Source organism: Anomalospiza imberbis, chromosome 7 (genome assembly GCF_031753505.1).
Source record: "Anomalospiza imberbis isolate Cuckoo-Finch-1a 21T00152 chromosome 7, ASM3175350v1, whole genome shotgun sequence".
Taxonomy (NCBI): Eukaryota; Metazoa; Chordata; class Aves; order Passeriformes; family Viduidae; genus Anomalospiza; species Anomalospiza imberbis.
Window position 1 is genome coordinate 14,587,292 of NC_089687.1, and position 27,933 is coordinate 14,615,224.

Sequence of the window (27,933 nt, forward strand, 5' to 3'; positions counted from 1 at the left end):
CACTCCGCTATGTATCAGCATCAGGGTGCAGGCAGTACTATCACGTGCTTCTAATCCCTGTGCCTTCAGGGTCTTTTAAAAATCATGGGCTTTACACAAGTATTACAATGGAGGGAAGCACTTAAAGCCTCCAAGCCCATGACTCCTGTCTCTGTGACTGGCAAACTGGAGAGCAGGAAATCCACTGGATGGATGGATGGATGGATGGATGGATGGATGGATGGATGGATGGATGGATGGACAAAAGCTCTGGATTTCCTGGTTGTTCACAGCTGATGGAATACTTTTGCTCATTCACTGCCCGACTGCTGCTTGGCAGGACACCTGCTATGTTGTCCAACAACTTTAATCCCCCAGTCTCAGCAGGTTAGCAGTATTGCTGCTTTAGGACCTTTGCTCCTAAATGCCTGCAATCCAGGGAGCAGGGAGTGGGGTGGGTTAATTTATAGAGATTAATTCTGCCAAAACAGAAAACTAAAGGTCTCTCTGGTATGAAACATCGCAATAGCCTGGAGGCTGGAAGGAGCCTGTGTTAATTATGCATGAACCCGGCTGCAACTTCTCTGCCCATACCATGAGTCTCCAGACACATCTGGCCCATGCTGTGCTTCTAAGCACTCCAAAAAATGTGCAGCAGATGTCAAAATGGGCAGAGAGACATGCAGGTCCCAGGGAACATGTGGGTGTTGGATGTGCTGCTCTGCTTAGACCAATTGGACGTGCTTCGGGAGCCCAGGGTCTGCCAGCTGCCTGGATTTGGCTTCCCAGCAGTCTATCAGATACAAGACACAGGAGAGAGATAGGCCATGTTGCTGCTTAGAATCTAGCCAGGCTCAGAGCATCACCCAATTAGGTTATATTGGACAAGGACATAAGGCTTGTGTGGTCCTTGCCTGTATTATGGTTGGTCTGGAAAAAACAGATGACCGTGACTTCCTACAGCATTTGCCCTCCAGCACAAAACTGTGCTTGAGAAATTCAGAGATTTCTTGTAAGGATAAAGCTGAGGCCAAGTTCCAGCAGACCCTGAGAAGAAAGGTCAGGGACTTTGAGATAGACTTTTATGTCCAGCTGGCCTGTGTTATCCACATGTGGGGTGCAGACCAAGCAGAAAGGATACTCCTCCCACCTATACATGCTGTGACTTTTTATGGGATACAGTGTTGGGGCATCCTAACTCCTGTGTCTTCTCTGCCTCCTTTTCTCAGCATCTTACCAGATGGTGAGAGCCACTGAGAAATGAGGCATTCATAGTAACGGGTTACAGGGGGCCCAAGCCCTTAGTACTGGTAGGAAGTCCTGGCTTGGTGCATCAGCCACTTCCCACAGGATTTTGCATATTAATGCCAGTGTAGCATCTGCTTCCCAGCAGTGCCTTTGTGCTGGCACCAGACAGGGCACCCAGGCATGCAGCTGTAGCTCTACACACTGCATTTATTCCAGGCCAAGTGGCTTTTCACTCCAGTTGCTTCTTCCCATCCTCCAAATTTCCCAGTGCTTCTGTGAGAAGTGCTGTGAAGTATAAGCCAGCAATGTGAAGGCTCCCAGCCTCAGATCTGCACAGTCCTCTGGGATCCTTGCTCCTGGAGCTGAGCTCTCTAACTCAGCTGTTTCTGCCACTCAGTTTTTGTGTTCATGGCAAAGACCATCAGATCAGGCCACTTTCTGACAGGGGAGCCCAGAGCGAGAGAGGCTTTGCACAGACTCTGAAATTTGTGTGTGTGAGGTGGGAGCTTGTCCATGAGCAGCTCCAACAAATTTTAGCTGAGTGAGGAACAGGAAGAAAGTCATTGAACCATTGCCCTGAGCCACCTGAAAGTGCAGAGCATTTGGGAGTCATTCACTAAAGGTGGTTCTGGGGACACAAAGGCTCACAAATTTGTACTCGCAAACCTTCAGTGCTGCTCAGCATCGCATCCCCAATCTGAGACACAGGAAGCATTAGGGCACTCATGGAGCAGCTTTCCAGAAATAAACAAAAGCTGCTTTGTCCACATCTCCCCTCCTGTGTTTCAATCTGCTCTGAGTTGCTGGAGCCAAGAAATTAAAACATTCTGGGTCTGAGGCTTGGGATGAAACTACTGATGTGACCAGCCCATGGCTCATGGAAAATTGAATCAGAAGCTGTAGGGACTCTCAGAGAGAAGGCATGTTTTTCCTTCCCCTCAGCAAACTTTCCCCATGATGTCCCCCTAATTTCACTACTTCATTTAAGTCTGGAGTCCTGATGGGTTGTCCCTTTTTCCTCAATGTGGTAAGTGACCTCAGGCCTAGAAAAAACCACACAGAGATCACAGTTTGAAGGAGAGAGCAGGAGTTTGCATTCCCCCACTCCTCTGTACAAGTGGGCACCATCACCATCACTGTCCTTGCCTCCTGGTAGAGAGTAACCCACAGAGGGCCAGGCACTGGACAGACCGAAATCCCTACAGACATGACCCTGGTCTCTCTGTGATGCCTCTCCAGTCCAGATGATGCTGATTAAGCACAAGTGTCTGGATGTAATGTACTTCCTTACAGCTGAGGCACTAAAGATGCTCAGCAAAGGCATGCAGCAATTAATGCATCTTCAGGCATTGCCCCTGCAATAAATCAATAGCTATTAAGGATAATTTATCCCATTTTTAATAGTCACATGTTTCCCCATTCTGAATCCTGATTTTCAATCACCAGTCTGTACTGTGACTGACTCAACAACAATGCTTTTCAGATAAGAAAGAATGTGGGTCCTTGGATGATTTTCACACACACATCAAGATGTGATTTACCTGTTGTGTGCATGTCTGCAAAAGCCCATCAAGAATCAGGCTTGAAGAGACTAGAGTATCAGACTCAACACCTCCTGTGCCATGCCATGATTGTGTGAGAGCAGTAAAGTGAAAAAGGGAGTGAGATCAGAGAGGAGAGCTCTAAGAACCCTCCATCTGCCTCCACCATCCCTCACGCCAACACAGCAGAGTCTCAGCAGGAGGAGATCAGGATTAATGGCACAACTATAAACACGAGGAGTCTCGACTGCTCAGTCACAGACTGTGTGCTCTGTTGCAGTAAATCCCACAGTGGCGCAGTGCTTGCCTGGCCCTGGAGACAGGCACACCTGGGGTCTCCAGTGGATGAACACATTTGAATGGCTGTGAGGTGCTATAGCACTACTGTGGAATTTTCAGCAGGAGGCAAGTAAATATAGGAATTGCCAAGGACAGAAAGAACAGACTCCTGAGGGATGCTCCCAGAACCACTGAGCAGAACACGGGGCCTCTTTGGACCAGCCCCTGGCAATCCTTTCTAAGTGTCTCAGACATATGAATCCCTGTGCACAGAGAAGGAAAACCCACAAAGGTAAAATCCACTTGCTCCCAGAAACAAAAATTGAAACAAGAATAAATAGACTTTGAAATGTCTCTAGTACCTTTACCTGCAGAGGGTTCTTTGTGCTTATGGCAATGACGTGATACTTGTAGTAACACAGCTCACAGCTCCAGCAGCCTCTCTCGCTAATCCATTTGATCAGACATGGCTGGTGCGTGCACTTCACAGATCCATCGCATCGACACGGGCTCAGCAACTCCCCCTGGAAGAGACAGACAGCATCAGCCAGGCTTCCCTCCTTCCACAGCACGGCACACGTGGCACGGCATGGCAGAAGCTCCCTTATCCACCATTTGAACTTTCTTCCTTTTTTACCTGGTTTGGCTCAGGCAATCATGCTGCTTCCATCCCTTTTTCCTCTTAATAATGCTTGGCTGATATGAACTGAGACTGTCAGGGATGTAATAGTCTCAAATACCGGGGTCTTACATGCCTTGTCACCACTGAAGGAAAAGCTAGATGAGCACAACTCTTACCACTCCAGAGGACTCACACTGACTTTAACCAGTGGACAACACACCTTTGTTGGCAACCATATGCCACCAGTTCATTGCTCAGGGTTTTGTCTCTCTGCTACCTACTTTAGAAACTGAGGTTGGTGGTGGTGTTAAGTTGTGAGACAGCCTTTGCTACAGACTAATGTCCTGCTCAGACCCAGGTAGCTTCCTCAAGCCCAGGCACGCAAAATGTCCTCAAATTTCTCTCCCACACGGTCCACCATCTCAGACAGTCATATTGGTGAACTACAGGACTGGCTATTTGCACCCTAGAAGCAAGCAAGATGGAGAAAAAATTGTGTTCTGGCTTGTGACCCAGACAGATATGAGTGGTGGCAGAAACACTGAACCTCCTGGCTCGTTCCCTTGTTTCTGGTGCAGCTTTTAACAGGGTATCCACGAAAACCCCATATTATTCTGATATATCTGCTATCCTGTTCACCATAAGACTAAATTCCTCTGTGCACACAAGCTCAGGAGCCTTTTACAGTTGTTTGCCATTGCTTATTTAGGTTAGGAGACAGACATTACATTTTACTCCTCACTGTTTAGTGTTTAAAAGCCATAGCACAGATTCCAGCAGTCTCTTTAGCTGTGCTCCAAGATTAAAAAGCTTTTAAAGGCAGAATAAGAATATCTATGGGACAGGGAAGGTTAGATCATACTTGCAGCGTTGAGGAGAAGATATTTGCTCTTACAGCCCAGATCAGCCTCATCACTAGCCTGACGGAGCACCAGGATAACAGACCCTGGCACTGGACACTGCTGGATATGGTAAAAGACATCCATTCCAACTGCCTCGGCTTATGAACCTGCTCTTGCTAACCCTGGTGGGAAACTGTCTCAGCTCCTAGGTCACTACATCAGGTCACAAGACCTAAGGAACTGAGGACCACACTGGGCAAGAGTGATACTTATTTTCACAAAACCTAATGGCAACATGTTAATTGTTTCTTTTGTTTCAGCTAGGTCACCTAAAAATGTCATCTTTCATGAAATTTTAGCAAAACTAAATAACTGTTTATGTTACAAACCTAGCCTTGGCTCTACTTGTTACTGGTTTTCATTACATATTGGAGGGGATAAAAAGGGAGAGGGGGAGCAAGGAGAGTTGTAGGCTCCATGAACCTTTTCCACCTAGCAAGGAGTGACATGACAAACCAGAAGAAGGGAAGTAGGGAAGGATTAGATGGGAGAAAGGTGCACGTGGGAATGAGCACTGACATTTGGCACTCAAACTTCCCACGTGAGGTCCAATTTGAGGGGACTCAGGTTTGGCTCTGCATGTCTCTGCCCTTAGCTGAGACTGGGGTGGGACATTGTCAGTGTGATTAGGAGCCCAGAAGAGCAGGTACTGCCAGACAGAATGCAAAAGGGGAGGGACCAGAACTTGGCACAACTCCTTTACTTCCCCACTCACCAAACCTCTTCCACACCAAGAGCCAGCCTGGTACAAGGACTACTGCTCCATGCCTTTGGTCTGCCCTTCTCATCTCAGTCCCTGGTACCTTATTTTGTCAACAGCTTCGCTCCTCAGCACACAAGTGTGGCCCCAGCAGTAAGGAGGTCACACAGAAACCTCCCAGATCTGCAGCATCCCTGCCTTTCCACCTCACTGCACACCTGGGTCTCTTGCAGGGCTCAAAATGGTGAGTGCAGGACCCGGGCTTTGTTTAACGAGCAGCTGGAGGCATCGATGGTGAGGGATCAGGAATGGAGCAGAATGGAGCAGGAACAAAGAGCAACAGCCTCCAGGCAAAAGCAGAGAGGAAAAGCTGCAGCTACAGCCTGGACTTGCATTGGCTTCTGGGGCTCTGTAATAAATGAGCCTATGAAATCTGAGCTTCTCTCTTCAGAGCCAAGAGATGTTCACAGATGTCCTACAGCACCATGGGGACCCAATCTCCCTTCCTAACTGTGATGCTCAAACACACAGTCCTGCCAGCTCCTACAACCCCAGGATTCATCTGTGGAGATGAATCCCCTGGTAACTTGATTTTAGCAAATCTAGCAAAAACCCAATTTATCACATTTTCTCCAGCTGTCTGAAATATTACATCCTTGTACATGGCACACAGCTATTTTTGCATATTGTGAAGCCCAATTCTATCCACAGCAGGCATTTGTAAAACACTGCCACATGCACACACGCACACATGCACTCCTGTACGAGCAGAAAAACAAACACCAGGGGCATATTAAAGGAATAAATCCTTTGTACAGCAAAGAAGAAGGAGTCTCATTGCTAGCTGTACAGAGAGCTCAGGAACAGACCATTGGTTGTGATACACAGGAAGGTTTTGATGTACAGAGTCCTCTGCTGCTAAAAGCTACAGGAACACAAAAGCAAACCCAAAGGGAGACACAAATCACAACAATTAGAGATGGAAATTAAATCCTTAACACCCATTTTTGCAGGTCTGTAGAAGATGGGTCTGCACAACATATTCTCCAGTGCTCAAACAGCAAATCCCTTTGGGGACTGCTCTCCAAAAACCCTTTGAAGGGTCTATTTCCCTACTTCACAACATTAATTTTTGCAACTTCCCATTGTAGAGTTATATCCCATCACTGGGATGAGCGAGTCTAAGCAGCATTTTTCCTTTGTCAATAACTAGTGGAGAAATGCTCTCCAACTGCAAGCTTCCTCCTTTCCTCCTCAGTTTGCTCACTACTATCTTGTTCTTCTGAAACACTGAAGAGTGCTTTGGAGTCAGGGCAGCTGCCTTTTTTTTCTTTTTTCCTCTATTATCCAAGTCTAGATTAGGAAAAAACAGAGCTAACAAAAAGGGAAAGGTGCTCTGGGCTCAGCCACAACCATTTCAACATATGCATGAAATGCTCTTCCCTACTTCTGGAAAGAGTAATATACTAATCAATTATATATATAATATTCTTCCCTATTTCTAACTATAATGGGAGCTTGTCTCAAGGAGCAGCAAGGGCAAGGCCAGGCTGAACTGGCTTTACCCTGAGGAGGACAACACTGCTGGAGATGCACTAGTAGTGCAGCTCTGCTCCAGCTCTGTCCTTTCTGTCTGAATTCCCAATCTGTAACCGCTGCAATACGTCAAAATGGTTAATGATTATCTGGCCCCTGCTATTTAAAGCCTACTGGCAAGAGTGCTGAGAAAGGATGGGGAAAAAAATTATTGCTGGTGCGTGCTTGTGATGCTCGGTATATCCAGGGAGAAAATAACCACGTCAGGAGCAGCGTCACCCCTGTTGAGTGGTGGTGGCAGAGTTTTGCCTGGCTTTTATCTGTCATTTATCAGTACTGGGAGCCCATCCACACATCCACAGCTGCAGCTGCTCACCCACCAGCCTGCAGATATGGGACGTGTCTCCCTGGCCTGTTCTTTTAACTGCAAATTAAGTACAGCAAATTTGCCCACCCAGTCTCCTTTAAACAGGGCAGGGCTGGGGATGACAGTGTCACTGGGCCAGGAATTTGCTTGGTCTCCTGGAGTTTCCCAGCTGTGCTGACCTATGTCTGATGCCTGGGCTGCTCCTGAGCACCAGCTCAGCTGGAAAGAGCCATGTTACCAACATCCTACTGCCACAACCATTAAAGCAAACATTTTGAAAGCCAGTGCAAGCTGTACAGAAAACCAAGATAGCTGATGGTGATCTTAAGACCTGCAGTTTTTTCTTCACCTGTGCATTTTTCCTGCTTAGGTATGCAAAGCAGCACAAGCATCAGTCAGAGGAGCAGTGCCCTGGGCCAGAGCAGGTCAATGAGAAGACACTGGAGGAGCTGTCCCATCAGAAGGGCTGCCATCTCTCTTTGGGGGTGTACATGCAGCTGCTGCTGCTCACAGATCTGCATGCATGCATCTGACTGCTAGCATTTATCTGAGTTTGTCTTGTTTACAAAAGGAAGCCAGGGTCATTTAATTTCAGGTCTTCAGCTGTGTGTCCTAAATATACTTACATCTTCACACTGAGTTTAAATGCAATGGGAAGTTTTATTACAGCAAATAAATGCCAAATGATTTCTATATTAGGAACATAATTACAGACAAATTAAGTACAATGGCAAAGAGAAGCCCATTGTTACACAGCTGGTAAACTTCAATAAACATGCACTAATGACCACCCTGTCTTCACACACTTACAAGAGTTGCCCTTCTATCCTTTTGAACAAAACACATTATTACCAGCATCTCAAATGCTTCCCCATGTACACAAGCACTGTGCCAGCCAGCAACAGGCAACGAGAGACATGGAATAGGTATCTATGTGTATGTGTGTGTATATATATGTGTATATATATTATATTGCACGAAATTCCCCAGCACTGGGGGAAACTGACACAGAGTATGGACCCAGAGAGGAGTGGACCCAGGTCTCCTGTGGAGTCAGGACAGCACAGGACATGGTTATAAATGGGACTCTGGTGAGACAGAATTTCCTCAGGCACCTCCGCAGAGCTGGGTGCTGATCTGAATCTCCATCTTGGCAGATATCTGCTGACTCTTCTTGACCCAGATGAGGGAATACACTAACTGGGCACCACCCTAAAATCTGGAGAGCCTATAGGAAAATCTATGCAAGTGATTAGAAAAAGAAAACATCCAGACTGCGATCTCTGTGACCAGAATTGGTTCATCCCACAGCTCCCCTGCAAGACCTGTTATCCCTGTGCCATGCAGAGACAGCACTGCCCATGGCAGGCAAGATCTGTGTGCCCTGGGGTGCTATGAGTACCCCATTCCAACAGCAAGAGAAAAATGCAGCCCCATAAAGGAGAAAAATCCAGCTCTGAACAATTGTTTTTGTTGCTTAGGTGTGATTTCATTAGGTCTGTGACTGCCTGGCTGAAGCCTCTGGTGTGCAGCTTCCTGGGTCAGGATCATGTCTCTGCAGGGCTCAGCTGTGGTAGAGGTGTGGGCCCCTCTCTAGGATTCCTCAACCTCTCAGCAGTAGGAATGCATCCCCTCTCAGCTGGGCATGTCAGACTGGGGGCTCTGAGATGGTTGTGCTAGGGGCACAGCTCTGCTTTTTCATGGTTTTCTGCAATTTTCAATGGGTATTGGCTGTTCTGTGTGCCTCAGGCATCTCTGCCTATAGGCTGGGTGTGAGCAGACAGGGATCTCAGCTTTAGTACACCCAGAAAAACCATCACACGCTACTCTGGGACCACCAGGAATACTTTGATGATGTCTGGGAGTGTGGGCGCTGGCTGGAAAAGGGATGTGTCTCACAGGGTCCTGAGCCGAAACCCCACATTTGTTCCACAGCGAGTCTTGTCTGAAAAGCCATCATGTCTGCAGAGCTCCCAATGCTCCAAAAACAACACAAATTGCCTTTCCACCCACAGAGGCTGCTGCTGTGGCACCTGTGAGGAACGCTGGGGCTGCCACGCTGCTCAGGCTTTTTCTGCACCTCTCTGATGAAAACACGAAAGGCTGCAGCCACCACTGTGAGGAGGGCAGGGTGGGACCTGCTTTGCATCTTCCTTCTGCTGGAAAACTCATCCCACCACTATCACAAGAGGCATGACTTCCCAGCTGAGCAGCTGATGCCCATAGCCTCTGACTTCACCATGGACCACGGAAATTTCAAGCTTTCTCTGCTCTTTCCCATCTGCAGTGTTTTGTGCTTGGCACCACTGCTGAGACAGACAATGACAGAGGTGTCAACTCAGAATTTGGGAGTGGGATGGAGAAGTGGGAAGGGAGACTTTCCATTTTCTGAGCATTACCATTCCTCCTGAGGACTCTTCTGTGACTGCAGAACTGAGGGACCATCACCTCATCTGGCTGCTCATCAGGGTAGGAACAAAGCTTGCCCATGTTTTGAGTCAAAACACGGGTTTTTCTGTTGAAGCAGATGACTCAAGAGTCTCAGCTGTGCTGGAGGCAGACAGTGGGTCAAATCCCTGTACCCTCATGTCCAACAACAGTGCAGGGATGTGGGGGAGAGGCATCTGACAGGTCCCTTCTCAAGGCTGTTCAGCAGAGAACAGGAAAGTCCCAAGAGGGCCCTGAGCTGCACTGGCTGCCCTGTTTACCAAATTGCCTTGCTCCTACTCTGCCACCTCTGAGCAGGATGTTCCAAAGCAAGACCCCTCTTGGTGCTGTCTGTGTACCCCAGGGGATCCCCACTGCCTATTAACAGGGATGGGTGCCACGTCAGAGGCCTGAGGACAACCTCCGTACTCCACCTTCCCACAGGGTAAGCAATGGTGCCACACACTCAGCCAGGCAGGAGCAGGGTTGGGTTTCCTCTGCACACAGATCATCTCTCACCTCTGCCAAGGAGCAGGAAAAGAGGATGCCTTCTTTTCCTCCCTTAATTGCTAAAACCTTAAAGAGTTCTGCAGGGCAGGAAGGTCGGAGAGAGAAATGAAGACAAGGAATAAAATCTCATGAAGAAAAGAAAGAAGAAGGAAGAGAAGTCCCGGGTGCAGAAAGCCCAGCACATTAGAGAGGCGGCTCTGGCTCACTCAGCCAGGAGCCTTTGCTGTGGTGACTCATCCTGGGAGCAGTCTGGAGTGGTGGCTCTGTCCTCACTCCTTCACTGATTTCCAGAGCAAGGTGACTGAACACAGCTCCACTGAGCTTAATGTGAACTGTCAGGGAGCTGGGGCGCATTTGCCTTGGTAACAGAAGAGAAAACAGGCAAGTTGCAGAGTTTAATATAAAAGATTTGGACATGACCCAATCCCTTTTCACTATAAAAAAGGAAAAAAGGACTTAATCTAGGCTAGGGCTGTTTCACTATTTATCTGACAGCAACTTGGTCATGTGTTTGCCCACAGCCTGGTACTATCCAACAGCTCTGGGCGCTTCTTTGCCACCACTGGTAAAGACCAAAGGGAGTTGGTTCAGAAGGGCTGGGTGTCTCGTGGCTTAACACCATTTCCCTTCAAATGAGCAGAAAAAAAATGATTTTTTGTGAGAAATAGAGAATCACAGGGCATTTTTTGTACAATGAGCTATGGAGTACTTTAACACCTGGTTTCAGGCCAGTGAAAGGTGAAGGGCAGAGAGCCATTCAGTTTAAGTCCCACTTGGCCAGGGAAGGGAGCCAGCATGGAAAGGGATGCTGGGGATTGGTTCTCACCTGAGTCAACCATTGCAGGGGATGTGAGAGGGAAGGACTGTCCCTGAGGGCCCCCTTAACTGAGAGGAAAGATGCTGAACTCCATCTCTGTGTGCAGGTCTTGCCAACAGACAGGCCCTTCTCAGAGGAGATTCCTCTGAACAGGAATCCTGACCCATCAGTTTTCCTCAGAGCAAATAAGCAAATGAGAGCAAATCAGAACAAGGCAGTCCTCAGAGCAAATCAGCTCCTCAGCAAACACAGGGACCTGCAAGCATCCTGCCATGTTGTTGTTGCCACCAGTGAACCCATGACAAAGCAGCTGAAACTGATCCTGAAAAACTGTTCCACTAGAACAAAGTTGAACCTTACCTGAAATACGGAATAAGGAATCAGGAATTAATTATTAATAGTCCAAGGAGCAGAGAGGTTTCCATATATGGTATTTATTTGCTTTTCTCTCTATAGAAAGATTTTCACAAGAAAAATTACTTGACTTATGTGTTCTACAGCCCACTTCATCCTAATGTCATTGAACATGTTTTTGATTAGCTGATTTAAGTAATTCTTACTAAATGTTGCCTGGTTGCAAGGAATCAAAAGGCAAGTGTCTCAAATATCACCTGCTGTGCCTCATCAGGTGTGATAATAGCACCGATTAAGTGAAGAGCCTTCAGTGCATGGAAATCACAGTGCTGCACATGTGAAATCAAGATACCTGAACACCCCTGAGCACTTGGGTGTTGCACTGAGTTCAGCTCCAGACTTGTCCTGAATACAGACTGGAGCCATTTCAGCATCCCAGAGAAGAAATGTCATAGTCTGTAGCTTCTGGGCTTTCACCCAAGGTATTGAGAGCTTTAAGCTTCTCAAGATTTACTGTAGACCCCAACCCTTTCATGAGCTAGAACACTCTAATTACATCTGAAAAAGAAATCCACAGTTGTTTCACTCTGGCTCTTCTTAATTAAAGTATTTCAGACAATACTTAGATTTATTCTGTGTGAGATACAAGAGGGAACTCACTTTTGCTCCATAGGATGCGATGCTGGGATAAATCTGATGTGACACCATGAAGTCAAACCACTCTTCAGCACAAATCAAGGACCCTTAAGTTATGGCTTCTTGTAATAAATCTTTAACCAATTAAAGAGATTTTCTTTTTTTCTTTTTTTTTTTTTGGGGGGGGGTACAAATGGCTTTTTCACTAGAGAAAGCCTCATCTAAATAAAAATTTTTCTACACATACTTATTTTTTTCATAGATAAAAAAGATAGCAATTATTCCTTATTATCTCTAAGTTTGAAGTATAAGTTAATGCTTTCAGAATGCAAGTACCGTAGAATGCAATTCTTATCTGAGATGTGCTCATAATTCAGCAAATTGAACTTTGCAGCTACTTCCCTGGGAAGCTGTTCATAAAGATACTCAGCTAATGGCCATTTCAGGAAACATTATGCCATCAGCTGCTGAGGAGCAGCCATGGACAATCCATGGAAATGGATGCTGTTTTGACACTCCAGATGTAGACCCCACTTTTAAAGACAGTGAAACAAACAGACCAATAGGCTTTTTGTCTTTTTTTTTTTTCCTCAGAGAAAGCTGAAAACCCCTTCAGCATTAGACCTGAGAAAATCTTTACTCTGTAATATTTGCCTCATCTTCTTGGGTTCGTCAGGAATGAGAAAATGTCCAGGTGCTACTGGCAGTCATCCAGCAGTGAGATGCTCCTTCCGGCAGTGCAGCAACTGCTTAGGAGCTGCTTTGCCCTGGTACCAGCAGCTCAGCAGTGGAGGGGAGCAGAATATGATGGCAGCCAGGATTTGAGGGCTGTCATTTGCCATAATATCCTCAAGTGACCCCCAGTCAGGACTGAGGGCAGCATGGTGGGGAACTGGGGGAGCCATGTGCACATTCAGTAAGTGGAAGCCAATAATAAGGTGCAAATCTCCGCTACTCAAAAGTGGTGTTTCTCAGCTAGGAGTGGAGATGAGGACATGACAGGAGGGACTGTCCCAATAGGTCTGGATGGGTATGGTTATGCAGCAGCTTCTGCTCCATTTGGGATGGTCAAGACTGGAAGCTCAGAGATGGAAACCCTCCAAAGCTAAGTCTGTCTCTGAAGCTGTCTGTGTCTCCTGTGGAATGAGGTAGAGCTCGAATGTGGGCTGCTGGCCTTGGGTGCACCTGGGGTGAAGGCTGAGGACAGCCTGGCAGGGGGCTGAAAGCTGAACTGAGGTGGGAGACAACACAAACATGGCTGCTGCAGCAGCCGGGGAGCTGTGATATAAAATAATGAGCGTGGTTTGTTTACTTTTGGCTTCACTAGCACTGCGGGACTGAGCTATTTCATTAAGACATGGCCTGATCCACTTTTCCTTTCTGCCTCCCAGACTCAAGGAGAAGAATGTGCAATTACAAAGTTCACTCATGTAGAGCCCTTCAATTACTGGGTAACTCTGTTATGGCTTTCCCAAATGTTTCAAGACTCGTGCAATAGGACATGACATCTGAAGTAATTCATTTTTCATCTGCTGATTAGCAGAAATTAAAATGGTTCTCAGAACATTCCAATTTATGTGAGATCAAGTTCCTTATCGCCTTAGTGGTGAAGGCATTTCTTTTTAATGTCTCAGGCAACCCTGCAAGCAGAGATACTGAACAAAAATACATGAAGGAGGCAGACGAGGGGAGAATAGAGGCCCGCAGGGTCAGCGGGGTGGTGGAGCTCCAGAGCCTTTTTTTCCAGTCCTGCCATAAGGTCACTTAAATGTTTGGCAGAAAGTCAAAATGCTCGCCGGCACAAACGTGCACCGGAGGCAGAAGCACCTCCTTTCAAAATGATGCAGCTACAAAGTAAAGCTAAACTGCCTTCACTGGCAGTGAGCTAAAAACCAGCCATAAATATAAAGGGTTTCTTCTGCAGGTGTCTGCCAGCAGCAGCAGAGCAGCTGCCTGAGGGATGCACTTGTGCCATGATGATGGACACCACTCAGGATCCCAACAGGCAGAACTGCCAACAGCACCTCTCCAGTGGGATCCAGGGCAGTACTCATGGGGCTGTGGTGGGAGGTGTCTGTAGGGCTGGCAGCTCAGGGGGCTGCGGGTCAGATGGAAGAGCAAGCGACAGCCTGAGTAAGGAATGGGATAAGGGAGAGGATAAAAGCAGGGGGTCTCACACCATTTGGCCATGGCAAGAGTGGTCACATTGCCCTTTCACTTGCTTTCTATTTTCAAGGCATCCTGGGAAAGTAGGTGAAGTCCCCCGGGGAAAGGCTGGGATTAGGAGGCAAGGGAGCATGCTGTTGCTGACTCTCAGAACCATCCTCCCTACCACTGCAGAAGCCTGCTCCAGAGCTCATAAACCCACAGGTCCACTTAGCTGAAATGCAGCAAAAATACACCATGGGAAAAGGCAGCTTAATCCCCAAATCCTTTTGCCTAGTGTGACAACTTTCCAGTCAAGAGCAGCCCAGTAGGATAGAGCCAGAGGTACCAGTGGCACTGGCCTCAGGGGAAGCTGCATAACATTAATTATGATTTTTTCAAAAGGCCTCCTGTATATGAAGCTGCATAAATCCATGTGTTTCAGTCTCTGCCTGAATACATCTCCTGGAAGCCTTCTTGTGTTTTCCTACTTCAGCTGGGGAATCCAGCTTTCCCTTTCACAGGTAGAGTATGAAACAGAAAGGAGAGAAGGTAGAAATAAATGTAAGAATAGCTGTAACATTAGTCAAGTGGGCTATAGAGGCCATTTTCTTTTTTATATCAGTCTTTTGCACAAGTTGAAGACCAGGTTTACTGGTGTGTGTAAAAGTGAAATACACACACACAGATGTGCATATATAAACACTGCCAGGGCTTTGAGGTCTCAGCACTATCAGTGCACAGATATTAAGCATTACATAGGGCTCACTTACCATCCGACTCTTTGATAACCTTTTGAAGATATACTGATTGGCAATTTACATACTAACAAATACATCAACACTGAGGCAATGTCAGATGCTATGCACAGCTATGCTTCACTCCAGAGGTGGCCGAACTTCAAACAGTGGCCAAATCATTTGTATCCCTCAGCATGAGAGATGCCCTATTGAAATATGAATTATTACCTCTCTGTTATTGGTCTTTATTGCGCTTTGCCAAATTGGTTCTCCTGCCCTTTCCCGATGGGATTTGCTGCATCAAATACAGAACCTGTTTGTGCCAAGCAAGATTCCTCTTACCACAGCTGGATTAGTCTTGCTCAGTGAACTATGTCCAGTCAGATTGGGCTGTGGCATGCTTTAGCTACAGGTTAGGCTGCCTTTTTCTGAAACAACACATCTCCTCTGTAACAACCTATAGTTCTCTCAGCAAATTGTGACTCCACACAGGAAGGCTCAAATACCTGTTCCTGAGTTCCAGTGGTGGAGATTTTATTGTCCATCTAACCTGCACTCAGCTTTTAGGATGGATTTGTCCTTTACATCCACCCAGCTGTTCTACTCCACTTTCTGGTGCACCAAGCCAGGAACAACATGAAAATGCCCAGCCCACTTCCCTGACAATGGCCTGCTGTATGCTGGCAAGATCGTCACTCCTTCACTATTGTTCATGCTGCAAGCAGCTGGGATGGAAGAAGGGCACTGGAGGGTGAAGAGGAAAGAAGGAAGCTGTTCTCACTGCTTTGCCCTGGATGTCATGAGTACAAAGGGGACAGGGCTGCAAGTCCCAAGAGCTGAGTTCTTTTAGTACAACACTTCTAGGCTTTGTTGTGCCAGAAAGATTTTAAGAGGTTTTTGAAAGCTCCTAGAATTTTTTTTTTTCCTTTGCCTTTGCAGAACTGGGGTTGGTAGAGAGATAAGCACAGAAATGATCACTATCCACACGTGTATTTCCTGGAGGAAGTCCCACTAACTGTTCAGGGCAGGGTATTGTGTAATCAGCTACTCATCTGTTCTTTGGTGTCAAACGCTGAGAAGTTGTGCCTGCAGAGCCGAGAGCATTCAAGCAAGACTAAAGAAACTCATTACCCAGGTATCACCCTCCACGGCGATGCTCCAGGAATGGAAAACACCTGCAGCAGCCACAGATGCTCCTCATGGCTGCAGTGTGATGGGAGCACAGCCACATGGGGATGGCATGGGCAGAGTGGGCCCTGGCAACAGCTCTCCCTCCCACAGCTCTGCTGATGTCCTGCTGCTGGGTTTGGGGAAGGCTCCATGTTGTGATTCTTGCTCTCTGTACCAGACTCTTAACCATCACCCAGGGACAACTGTAGACTTCATTTATCTACATGTGTCCACAGCGTGTAAAGATCTTGAAAAAACAAGGCTGTTGAAGAGAAAATTATTAAGCGTGGCTGGCCTCCTGTCTGCACGGAGATCGATCTTCACTGACGTGTCTTTGTTGCTCTGGCAGTCAGAGCATGTCCACCCTAAAGCACTGGGGCGGCCAGTTCTCTCTGGAGGCAAGTCCCATCCCTGCAGCAGCCCTGTTCACCTGCAGAGGTGCTTAAGTGGAAGCTGTTTTTCAAAGGCCCTGCCGGTGTTCTGTGACAGCAAACTGAAGCTTTAAGGAAAAAGAAACTACCTTACTACTGCACAGCCTCCTGGTAAGGGGGCTTCTCCTCTTCAATATGTTTACATACAAATTCTCAGTCTGCCTTCAGCATTCTGGGTGAAATGAATGGGCAGTTGCAGATGATTTCTTGTTTCCAAAATTAGTACCTCCAGCTACCATGCAAACCTGTGAAGGGCCAGCACTCAGTGGTCCCTCGCTGCAGGGATGGCAGAGCAGGGTCGAGGTGCCCTGGCAGAGATACAACACCTGTATCCAAAGCTCTTGCCCAAGCCTTCATCTCTGGTATCCACACATCCACAGGTAGTAAATACATTTTGAGGTTTTCCTTTTGAGGGGCAGCGAGTATGAAATGAAAGCAGTGGTGCCCCCCAGCAATTCTACGGCAATCATCCCAAGAAGCTGAAAGATTTCTGACAAACCCAGGGCCTGGAGGGTGAAAACACTCAGTGAAAACACTCCAGACCCTTTCCTTGTGCTTGGTCACATTCCTGGGCTCTGGTAGCTGCCATGGAAGCTGAACAAGACCTCTGGGTGGGACCTACATCCTGGGCTTCACTGCTCAGGATCTCCTCCAGCTATTCTGCCCTCCTGCTGCTGGGAGGAGAGCAATGGGTTTTGAATTTTTAATTTAATTCCTTCTCTTTATTTCTTTGGAGATAACAGAGATGAAAGTCTGCCTGGTAACAGTGCTGAGGAACACAAGCACACAGGGGGCAGGTCTTGAAACGTGCTCTGCTGCACTGCCACGTGTTTTAGGGCTGGCTGTATTACAAACTGAAAGCAGGGTGTCCAAGTCCCTCCTAACCGGTTCATTTTCTGATTAAATTCATTGCTTAATAGGAAAAAAGTAATAATCCAAGCCTTCAGCTATTAGACTTGCCCATGGTTACAGAAGGGAGCTTGCCTCCCTCCTTACCTGAATAGGTTTCAAGGAAACAGGGACATAAGCTGAATGAGATTTTCCTCAAGGTGAGCCAAAAACATGGGCATGTTTGCCACCACAGGAATGGTTTTATTTGCACAGCCCGCAGGTAACTTGGGCACGTGAAGGCAAGGCTGGGGCTGGAGCACAGGCAGAGGGAAGGCGGAGGGGAAGCGGTCACCTCGGTGCAATGCGATAAAAGGGAGCGAGATGCGAAACCGCAGAGGAAGCGGAGCCGCAGGTGCTGCGCTGCGCGGCGAGCACGGACAGGCAACAGCGCAGAGCCCGGGCTGTGCTGCCGGCAGCCACAGCGACCGCCTGGGCACACAGAGCCAGGTGGGAGCCTAAGGACAGTTGTTACTGGCTTTTCCCTATGGGGCAGGGGCAAAGCACTGCCAGGACTGAACGTGTTAAAGTCACGCCACCTCGGGACGGCCGGCAGATCCAGCCCTGCCTTAGCCTGGGTGATGCTTCTCTGCTTCGGGCCTTAGGATTTTGGGCAGAGGGATCTCAGGGCTGATTATCTGCTCATCGTCCCAGGGCACAAGCCCTTCAGAGCAGGGCTGGCCCAGGCTTTGCACAGATCCGTGCACATTGTTTTCCAGAAGCAAACCCAGCGTATTCCCTGCATTAACTATGAAGCAACCTCAGATATGCACAGGCAGTCACTCAAACCTGCCTCACTCTGCCATAACCTTCCCCTTCCTCCCTGTCTGCACTTTACATCACCTCTCTACAGGCATGAATTTCTTCTTCATTCCAGACTGTCAGGAGATGATGACAACAGACAGCTGCTTATCCTATGTCATGTCCACCTGCAGTGTTGTCTCAGGAGGAACATCATATATTATAGCTGTGAAAGATGATGGGACAATACCTTGGGAAAGACACAGGGAATGAGGGTCTACAAGGGAAATGCCATAATTCATCATTGGTGTGGATGTAGTCAGGCTTTTTACACACTGGTAGTCAGTTATGGAGATTGTCACACATAGAAAAGCTCCCCAGTTCCCACTAGGCAGCAGAGGGAGGATCCTCAAGTGCCCTAGAAGGTGAAACAGTCCTACTACGGTCTTTAAGTATTAATATAACCCTAAAAGCATCCTGTCTAAAGGAGAAAATATTTCCAGGCACCTAACTTCCAAAAGTGTGGTCTGAGGAGACCCCAGGGCTTCCCCAGATAAGACCTCTCCTGCAAGGACCACACAGCATCTTCACAGCCCACCTGCAGCTGCTGCAGCATTCCACCTTGCCAAGACCGACCCAGGAGAAAGCCCATTGTGCTTATTTCCACAGTCCTGAGGGCATTATCAAACACACCTGAGTATCCTGTGCACACCTTTTAAGAGTGGAAAGTGAGGCTGTTTTAGGGCTTGGATAAGGAAGTGGGGTGTCTTCTTGGGCTAGTGGCGAAGAGTAATCCCAAGGTCCCTAGGAAGGGATTCTCCATAGCTGAACTCCTTCTCAGAGCTGCTGTGAGGAAGCACTTTTTAAGTCTCTATTAAAGTAGGGAGCTGTCTGGGTATGGGTTTGCTATGGGTCACACAGGAAGCTTGGGAAGATTTTGCTGGCTCTCTGGTGCTGCTGCTGCTATTTGGGTGGCTGTGTCCATGACAAGGTCTGCTGAAAACCAGCCTAAAATCTTTAGTGGGACCAGGGAAGATAGAAATATACAGAATGGAGCCTGTCCCTAGAAGCAGGATGGAAGGAGGCTGAGCTCCCTTTCAGTCAGCAATGTTATGGCCTTTGTTTGGCTTTAGTGAGTTGTCATATGTAACTCTGAGCCATGCAGGACTCGTTTCTCTGGGACAGTGACAATCTTAGGCTGCACCTCCTTTCTAGGAGGACTTAGCTCACGGGTTTTGCTGCCTCATGGGGAGCAGGTACCATTGATTTTTCTCAGCCTCCCCTTTCCTGTCTCCCCTCTTTGTCTCTCCATGGTCATGCAGTGCCTGCACGTGCTCAGTGAACTCATTCCCAGGCATGGATTGGAAGTGTTTGATAATGAAATGCAATCTAGTTCTATTACTAAAACACAGCTATTTTTGTGTGGAAGAAAAAAAGAAGAAAAAAATCCTCTGGCAGCCTGTGGTGACCAGAAAACACTTAAACCCACCTCTCATGAAGGAATTTCCCTTGCCCCAGTCCAGGCAGCCCCTAGGGAACCGATTTGTCCTCAGTGCAGCCAGGTACAAATGGAAGCGTGAGCTCTGAACTGAGCTGACTGGGATTCCTCCTGCATCCACCTTTATTTACTCTGGATGTTTCCCAGGTACAGAATTTTTCAAGAGCAGATTAATGGCTGAATGTGAGTAGAAAGCTGACATGAGCTTTTTAACCTGATGCTAAACACACTTCATCTTTAAGCATCTGTGTTTCAGAAGCCCCTCACAGTATTCCATTCCCTAGAGAAGACTTTAAGCTCTGAACCATGCAGGACTAGAAAACGAGAATGCTGTAGGTGTAGAGATTGTAGGTTTTGTCTAACATACCTCACCCTTGCTGTGTTTTATGCTCCAGACTTGTTTCCTCTACCATGAACCTGAATACAGACCCTCAGCCAACAGGGAAGGAATGTTTTTCACCAGAGATCTGATCCAGTTCTGATTTTTTTTTCCTTTCTTGAACCTCTAGAGTTTGATATGGTCTTGGGGCTAAAAATACATTTTCTGTCCACAAAGCACTGTTTCTTTCACGTTCAAGGACTGGAATACTAGCTCTGCTCACATAGTTTTTTGTTGTTTTGGTTTTTATTTTTCCTGTGGGTCAGGCCAATTTTTCACTTTTATCAGGTCAGCTGATGAAAGCTCTCTGCAAACCTTGCTGTGGACTATAGGACTGCATCTTCACTTCCCTACCCTATCCCCAGGCTCACAGAAACATGCCATTGCAACCCAGCAGCCTTTCAGATAAGCATTCTGTGATTAATCCTGTGACTTAATTCTGTGACTTAATTCTGTGACTTTGCTGTAATTCTGTGGGTTTGTGAGTTGTGAAGTGGCTGTTGGGAGTGCTGATACTGCTCCTTGTGTTGCTGTGAACCTGTGACCAGGCAACACTCACCTCTGACCTGTTGTCTCGGGCTCCCTGGAAATGCAGGGAGCAATAATCCATCCACCATAATATGTCTTTACCAATCATATTTGCAACTGTGACAGGATTAGGTACTGTGAAATTGAAGACTGAGACTCTTGGGAACAATTATGAAACCCAAATCCTAAAAACGCTCATTCGTCTCCTTCTTGCAATTCTGTGTTTTCATTTATACTTTAAGAAAACTATTGTAGCTTGTATTTTCTGAGAGACAAGCACTGCCAGCAGCAGACTGGAGATGCTGTTGAGTTCTTTGGGATGCTTTTCCCCAGGGCAAAGACTTCTTCCCCCCAACCCCCCCTTCTACTGAATGGCTCATTAGATCCTATTTAGGTGGAAACAGTACTTATTTCACTTGGGAGATACTCAGAGCCGTGTGCCAGGCAAGCTCTCTCTACCTGGAATTATTTTGAAGTATGCTCCTCTGCAATACTACAGTAATTGTAAAAAGATCACCCAGGTGTATTGGCAAACTGGAAGCTCTGAGTGATAATGTTAAATGAGTGATAAGCTGTCTGCTAATTTGAGGTTTATCTGTTCCCTCATGTGTGTGAGTTTGGAGCTGGCTGCTTTCAGTGATCAGGGCTGGTTTCAGAATTGCTTGTCCTGATTTAGATTTGCAACACCCAGAGGGGGTTTTGCACAGGGGAATACCCATGCTAGAAACAGCAAGAAAAGGGTGGAGAAGCACAGGTAGGCCTGCTGTGTGTGTGGCCTGATTGAAGCTGCAAGGTCAAGGAGGGACAGTGATTATTTGGCAAAGTTCAAAGAGAAGCAATGGGAGAAAGTGAACAAAAATGTGGCAAGGGTCCACCTTATCTGGGATGAAGCTCTTCTGGGCTGGGAAGGGTTTTTCCCTCATACTGACTCTGGTCCAGCCTCCATGTGTCATGAACCATGATCTACTACCAGTTTTGTGGGCATTAGGAGCACACACCTTCATTCTTGCAGTCAGAGAAATCAAAGTTTAAATGTATTCAAAGGAGGCCTTCCAGAAAGAGAGCCCCGTTGGGTTTGACTTCAGAGGAAGGAGTTTTTGGTGCTGAGATTTTGTTGCCTTGCACAGTAGCCTGACAGTATCTCCTTAGGGAGAGCAGACCATGGCAAGCAGCTCTGGGCTGTGGGGAGAGGCTGGTGGTGGTCACCAGCCACACATCTGCCCTTGCTAACTGAGTGAATGCTTTTGTGTTCAGAAATTAGAGCCTGCTTTCAGCAGAAAGATGTAAGATTGAAGAGATCACTTCAGCCACCAGCTCCAGCCTCCTGTTATTGCATGTCATAAATTTGATCTCAAACCTGCTCTGCTTCATTATAATGTCAGTTCAGTTTTATGACCCAGCTCCTTCTGGAATGTTCCTCCAATAGCTCCCTACTTGGTCAGTTGGAAACTTGTGAGTTTCACCCTAAATTCATTCAAGCTTTATCTATATTAAATATTCCTGTTCCAGAATAATTTGGGGAGGCTTGAACAGCTCTTTTCTCTACCCAGAGTTATGTCTCTCTTGTGTATTTACAGGGACAAATCAGGTCAGCAGTTTCTTTTTCCCTGGGCTCCCCAGCTCCTTCTCAGCCACCTTGGGTTTGTGTGTAGCCTGTTTCTGCACTGTTGCTGGATTGAAACTGCACTCCATGCAAGGTGTGCTACCCTGGCCCAGCCTTGCCTGCAGCCAGCCACCGGTATTAATACTGCAGAGAACAGTAGGGAGACCCTGTTTTCCACTGTGTTGCAGGATCACATTTGTCTTTTTCAGCCCTGACGCACTCTGGTCACTCAAAATCACTGATCCCAGAGTTCCTCAAGGAGCTCAGTTATCTTCTCTCTTTTCCAGGGGTAGAGATATCAGACACAAGGAACCATCATCTTTCTGCTTTTGATGTGTGCAGGACTTCACAGCAGCAAGTGCAGGAATATTATTTGTACCAGAAGGCATATACTGGAGCCTTGTGAGACCAACCTGTTTGAGGTGGAAACCTCACAAGTTACTCCTAAAGCCAAAGGGTCTTTAAATGATGGGAACTCCTAGCTACAAAAAACCAAAAATATGAAAGAAAAACATGAAGGAGCACAGCAGCAAAAGCCCAGATGAGCTGAAGATTTCCTTCAGCAAAGCAGAGCAGCGTCCCTCTTGTCTGCGTTTCCCTCCAAGGCCCAAGGCAGACAGTGATGCTCTGAGCCACGGAGCTGAGATGGGGGAGAGATTTCCACTTCTCTTTAAGGGTAGAATTCCTATGCTTCCTGCTCATCAGTTCAAATGTTGCATTGTCCAAACAATTCATTGCAGAAGGGAATTAAACAAACATCTCCTTTCATTTTCCACAATAATAGTTTAATTCCCAGGAAACCTTGTTTGCTGCATAATAATTTAATGGGTATAAGACAAATATACTGATTAACTGTTTCTAAATTTATTCACTTAGTGCAGCAAAAGGGAGCTTAATCTTGCAATGATGTGATTTGAATGATGGATACCTTTGAGAGGCAGATCAGGATATGAAGTCAAATAAGGAGCTGTGCTGGGGAAACCTGCTGCGCTGTTCCTCTGTGCCTCCAGCTGTTCCTGCATGTGGGCAGAGCACTGAACTGGAGGCAGAGGTTCAGACCTTTAAATACCCTCAGTGCCATTCAGTACAAGGCAGTCCTTCTCCCAGGTGTGCTCAGGCTGGCTATGGCAATGGCAGTGTCACACTATGACCTCAGGTTCAGAGGATGTACAAGGCGGAAGTCTGGAGTGTGTTATTTTCTGCTTGTCATCTTTTAAAGTCTATGGCCATTTTCAGACCTCATCCTGTGAAGCCAGTGGGAGGTTGCAGACAGAGATCTGAAGTGCTTTCTGGACCCCTTTGGTGTATCACCGCCCTGAGCATATGAGCAACAGCACTGAAATAATAGTGCTAGAAAAGCAGTGAGGTGGTAGTGCTAGGCATTTCCTAGCACCTTTCTTCTGCTGTTTTTGCAGAGGAAGGGCACAACTGATGTTTCAAATCCCCCGTGGCTTGGTGAATTTGGCCTTTGGGTTTCAGTGTAGCCCGTGAATGTGGCTGGTGGCCAGTTTGAAGGCTTACTCTGCGGTGAGACATCTTCTGTGACCCAGCAAGGGAAAATCCTGAGTCATGCTGATGCCTCAATCAGCTCTGATGCCTGGACTGGATTAACAACTTGGTCAGCTTCACACAATTGTAAAGAGAGATGGCAAAATCCAAGGGGCTGCCACTAAAACTAGTTCATTCAGGCCTGCAGCCAACATTCCAGATGTTCTGGATCTTCTGGGACATGTGGCAGAAAGCATAAAAACAAAACAAAAAAAAACCCAACTCAGCTCTTTAACACTTAATTCACATAAATTTTTATGCTTTTTCTGATCCATGTGTCTATGGCTTGTGAGAATATGAAGGCACTCCAGGGATGCAGGCAAAGATTTAATCCATAATCCCTTCAATTTCAGACATTTAAAAAAAATAAATGCACCACAAGAGGAACTGTTTCTCCCAGGTCTGAGAGATGTTAGTAGTACATGAAAGGGAAGGTCAGAAAGGACAAAAGAAGACTCAATCTTGCTCTCCAGCAAATTCAACAGGAAAGCTTTTTTTGACTCTGCTGAAATTGGGACCTTGAAGAAAGTGTCTCCTGCTGAAACATGCTGAGGGTATTTTAAAACCAGATTAATAAATAATTGGACCATCTGCATCAGAGTCTGTAAGTGGAGTGACACATGGAGGGTGTCTGTAAATGGAACAGCTTCAAATATGCAGAGTGAAATACACAGTGGAATGGATTATTTTTTTTCCAGAGTAGACATAATTATTGCCCATTTGCGTCTCAATAGCAAGCACAACGAGAGGCACTGCCTTAGAGATGGGCTGATTTCTCCTAAGAATGGAACAGAGAGATAGTAAAAGATTGTGCCTGCCCTGCAGAGGTGACAATCATATTACTGAGACAGAGCTGAATCAGGAGCAACACCAAGGAAATGGTTTTCCTGAGGCTGTGGAGCAGATCAGCTTCCCATTTCCTAGGATCCAGCTGGGCCACTTTGCTGACAGAAGATGATATTGCCTCTAAGGCCACCAATATCTGTTGAACCACCTCCCATCACTCCTGGGCACTGTTTGTCCTGCACTGGACAAGTGTTTTAATTAGTGCTCCTCTTGGGGCTGCAGCAGTGGTTGGGGTTAATGCTTTCCAGCCACAGCCTTCATAAGAGCAGGGTCAGACCAGAGCTCATTGAAAGAAGCTGCTTCTGGACCACTGCCTTTAACAACTCCTAATCCCTCTTTCAGGTGTTTTATTCTTTTTTTTGTCCTCCTGCAACATCCCAAGAAAGTGAGCTGTTCAGCTGATGCATTGTGCTTCCTTGTGCTGCTTTTTGATCTGGTAACTGGGCACCCTTTGGCTCTTGTAGTGGACGAAGTGATGAGTAATTAACTGTTCCTTGTTCTTGATGCTGGATTTTGTAGCTTTCTACCCTGAAGTCTCCACTACCATTCAACTGCTGAGCCAAGGTGAACTAGTTATTTAGCTTCTTGCTTTCTAGAAAAACACTGAAGGAAGGTGATGTATTTTTTTTTTTTGGGAAAAATGTCTCATTTGCATAATCTATAGATAGTAGCAACATCAGCCTTTTTTAAAACCTGGAATGAAGAGGAACATTGAGAGAAGCAGTGACAGCAAGAGAAACAGTTTGACTGAGAGACAGAGTGTGGGATTTATGACACCTAGTGTGCAGTGCTCCCCTGCAGACTCTCCATCTGAGCTTGGCTCCCTGAGCTCCTGGTTTAGGGACAAGGCAAGACAGGTAAGAGAGGACCATTAACCATCCACAGCAAATGAATTAGTCTTGACACTTCCTCGCTGGGCCATATCTGTTACTGATAATGCACACAACGCTTGGTTTCTAGATGTTTCTGAAGGTATTTGGGGTTCAGTGTGCTCGTCTTCCCTTGAACACCTGGAAATTTCTGATCTCCAAGGCAGAAATTAAGCCTCAGAAAACCTGAGATGTGGTATATTTAGTCTTCTTGCTGCACAATCACACTGACTAGAATTTACATTTTTTATAAATGCAAACATGTTTTTGATCAGTTGATGTCTTGTTTACACTAATAGAATTAGCTTTTATAGAGATAACTCCTTATTTTTAAATTGCAGTTGAAATTGCATTATATGTATGTAGAGGGGAGACAGTCTTTTCTGTTTTAGTTGATTGAAATATATTTTTACTGTGAACAATGCATGTCATATTTTTTTAGAGAACAAAAGAGAAAAACCTATATGTCACTTCAGCTCTTCATTTAGTGTCCTCATGAGCAAAGAAAGCAGCAGCATTAGCATGAAGCAGATGCTAAATATATAAATACATGCCAAAGACCTAGAAAAGGGTCCTTACTCATGGTAGCAATGGAGGCTATCTCTAAAAAAATATAAAGGAGTAGAGATTAATTGCATAGATATAAAGATGTAAATAAAACTACAGAAGAGTAGAGTATCCCCTTGAAAAAAGGGAAAGTTCCACCTGGGTGGTAGAACAGCTATGGCTTCCAAGAACAGTCAGGCCCTAACTTTAGACAGTATGTGACCAAAAGAAGGGGACAATACCAGGACTGTACCCATGAGTGAACAACTGCAGGGGTACCAGGAGAAACAAAGCCTGCAGTACCTCCCTCCAGGCACTGCCCTGCAACCAAGGCATGACCATGACTGAGGACCTCACCTGAGCAGGCAATGAAGAGATGATGGGAACTAAAAACGTGGGACATGTTTAAAAGCATGGAGGAGTGAAAATAGTAGGTGTTACCACGTGGATCCTACCCTCGCCCTTGCCTCTCTTTCCCCTAATGTGAATGTCAAAGAAAAATGCATGAACAGAGATGAATCAAAGGAGCTGTTTTGGCCAGGATGGACATGACACATCCATGCTGCACCATCAGGATAACCCATGTTCCCTGCTTCCATCTGAGGAAATATGAGGCCAGCTCCTGCTGGCATCAATGGGTGCTTGAGCACAACTCTACACTCAGCCCCACCAGCCCACACCATCTAAGATCCTCCAGTGTAGTCTCCAGTCATAACATGTACCCAGACCCTTCAGCTGATGGGATGGCAAGGCAATATTTGCGAAATCATGGCTGCCTGTTATGCTCTGTGGTCTTATAGTCTTAACCCTCAAGGGTAGGAAGTTGGTTTTCATGAGCAACTTTCAACCCAAACCACCTGACCATCCCCTGCTGAAATTCATGACTGTGGATTGGAGCAAGTTGGCTGTCAGTCTCTGTAGGAGATTTTGGACAGGAAACACAGAGCTAGCTCCAGTTTGCCACTGCTGGCAGGTTTGATAATGGTTTAATCCTTGTGCAGTGTCTCATCTCTGCATCCAGGCATTCAGTAAATGTAAAGCAGAAATAAAAGAACTGCCTCATTAAAATCTGGTCGCAGAGCTGGAGCTAATACCCCTGTTTTTGTCAGATATGAAGTCACGCAAGCCCCAACAAGGAAGGGAAATGATGGATGGAGTAAAATGTACCTCCTGTCCCTCAGACACCCGCTCCTTTGCAGCCCCATCCGTGGCTGCAGTGAGCGCGTAACATCTCTGGCAGTAATGAATCACTGGCAGCGCTGCACGGATCCCTGCTGGGGAGCTGTCAGTCAGGGGCTCCTGGGAGGAAAGAGTGAGGAAATGGGAGGATCCTGATTGAAGAAATAACCCCTGACGCAGATCTCCAGTGACTAACTCCCCACCCTCATCAGAGGATCCAGATGCAACCCTGAGGGCTGATGTCTGAGTTGTGTCAATGTGGCTCCTTCTTCCCTGCTCAGCATGAACACCTCCATCCTTTTGGCTTTATCACTCCAAACCCCTGGTTGAAGACTAGTTCCCTTGCTCCTGGCCTTTCCTTGAGCATGGAAACCACCTACCCCCTTCTTTCCCTTTAACCAAAACTCCCTGACTCCAACCCAGCACTACTAACACATAGCTGTGAGGACATCTCGGCATCTTGCTCCTGCAAAACCATGTCATTTGGGACTATGGCCCAGAAACAAAGTTCAGCTCTTCTCCTGACAGGACCACCCTACATGGGCATTCACTGACCAGGATTCAGTGTGCTAGAAAGGAAGAAGCACTGTTTTTTTCTGATTCCAATCCACTGAGTATTTGGATGCTGTGAATGCTCTGGTTTTTCAGAAAGGAAGCAATACTTGACCACACTGGGGATAAACTCCAAGAGAAGTCAGGTAGCACTGAAGCTTCACATCTAAAGAAAGGGAAGGGACACAATATAAATCTAGATCTTAGAAAAACTTTTCCAAAAAGCCTCTGAAAAGGCCCTCTCCCCCAAGATTTAGTTAGCACTTCTACATGCACCGAACTCTTGAGATGTGCCCTGGGCAGTACCATTAGAAAAATTGCAAGATTGGAGCTGATCTGAAGTGACCCAAAA

The 27,933-nt window shown here is 46.6% G+C and overlaps 1 protein-coding gene across 3 annotated transcripts in view; it reads right to left on the reverse strand.

Moving 5' to 3' along the window:
* The window catches only part of MARCHF4 (membrane associated ring-CH-type finger 4), a 97,292-nt gene that overhangs the window by 24,790 nt on the left and 44,569 nt on the right, over positions 1-27,933 (reverse strand). For 2 of the 3 annotated variants that reach the window (XM_068195498.1, XM_068195499.1), the window contains one exon: positions 3,410-3,571. In XM_068195498.1, coding sequence (XP_068051599.1) covers positions 3,410-3,571 — 162 coding nt within the window. The remainder of the gene's footprint in view (positions 1-3,409; positions 3,572-27,933) is intronic. The other variant, XM_068195500.1, reaches the window with a different exon arrangement.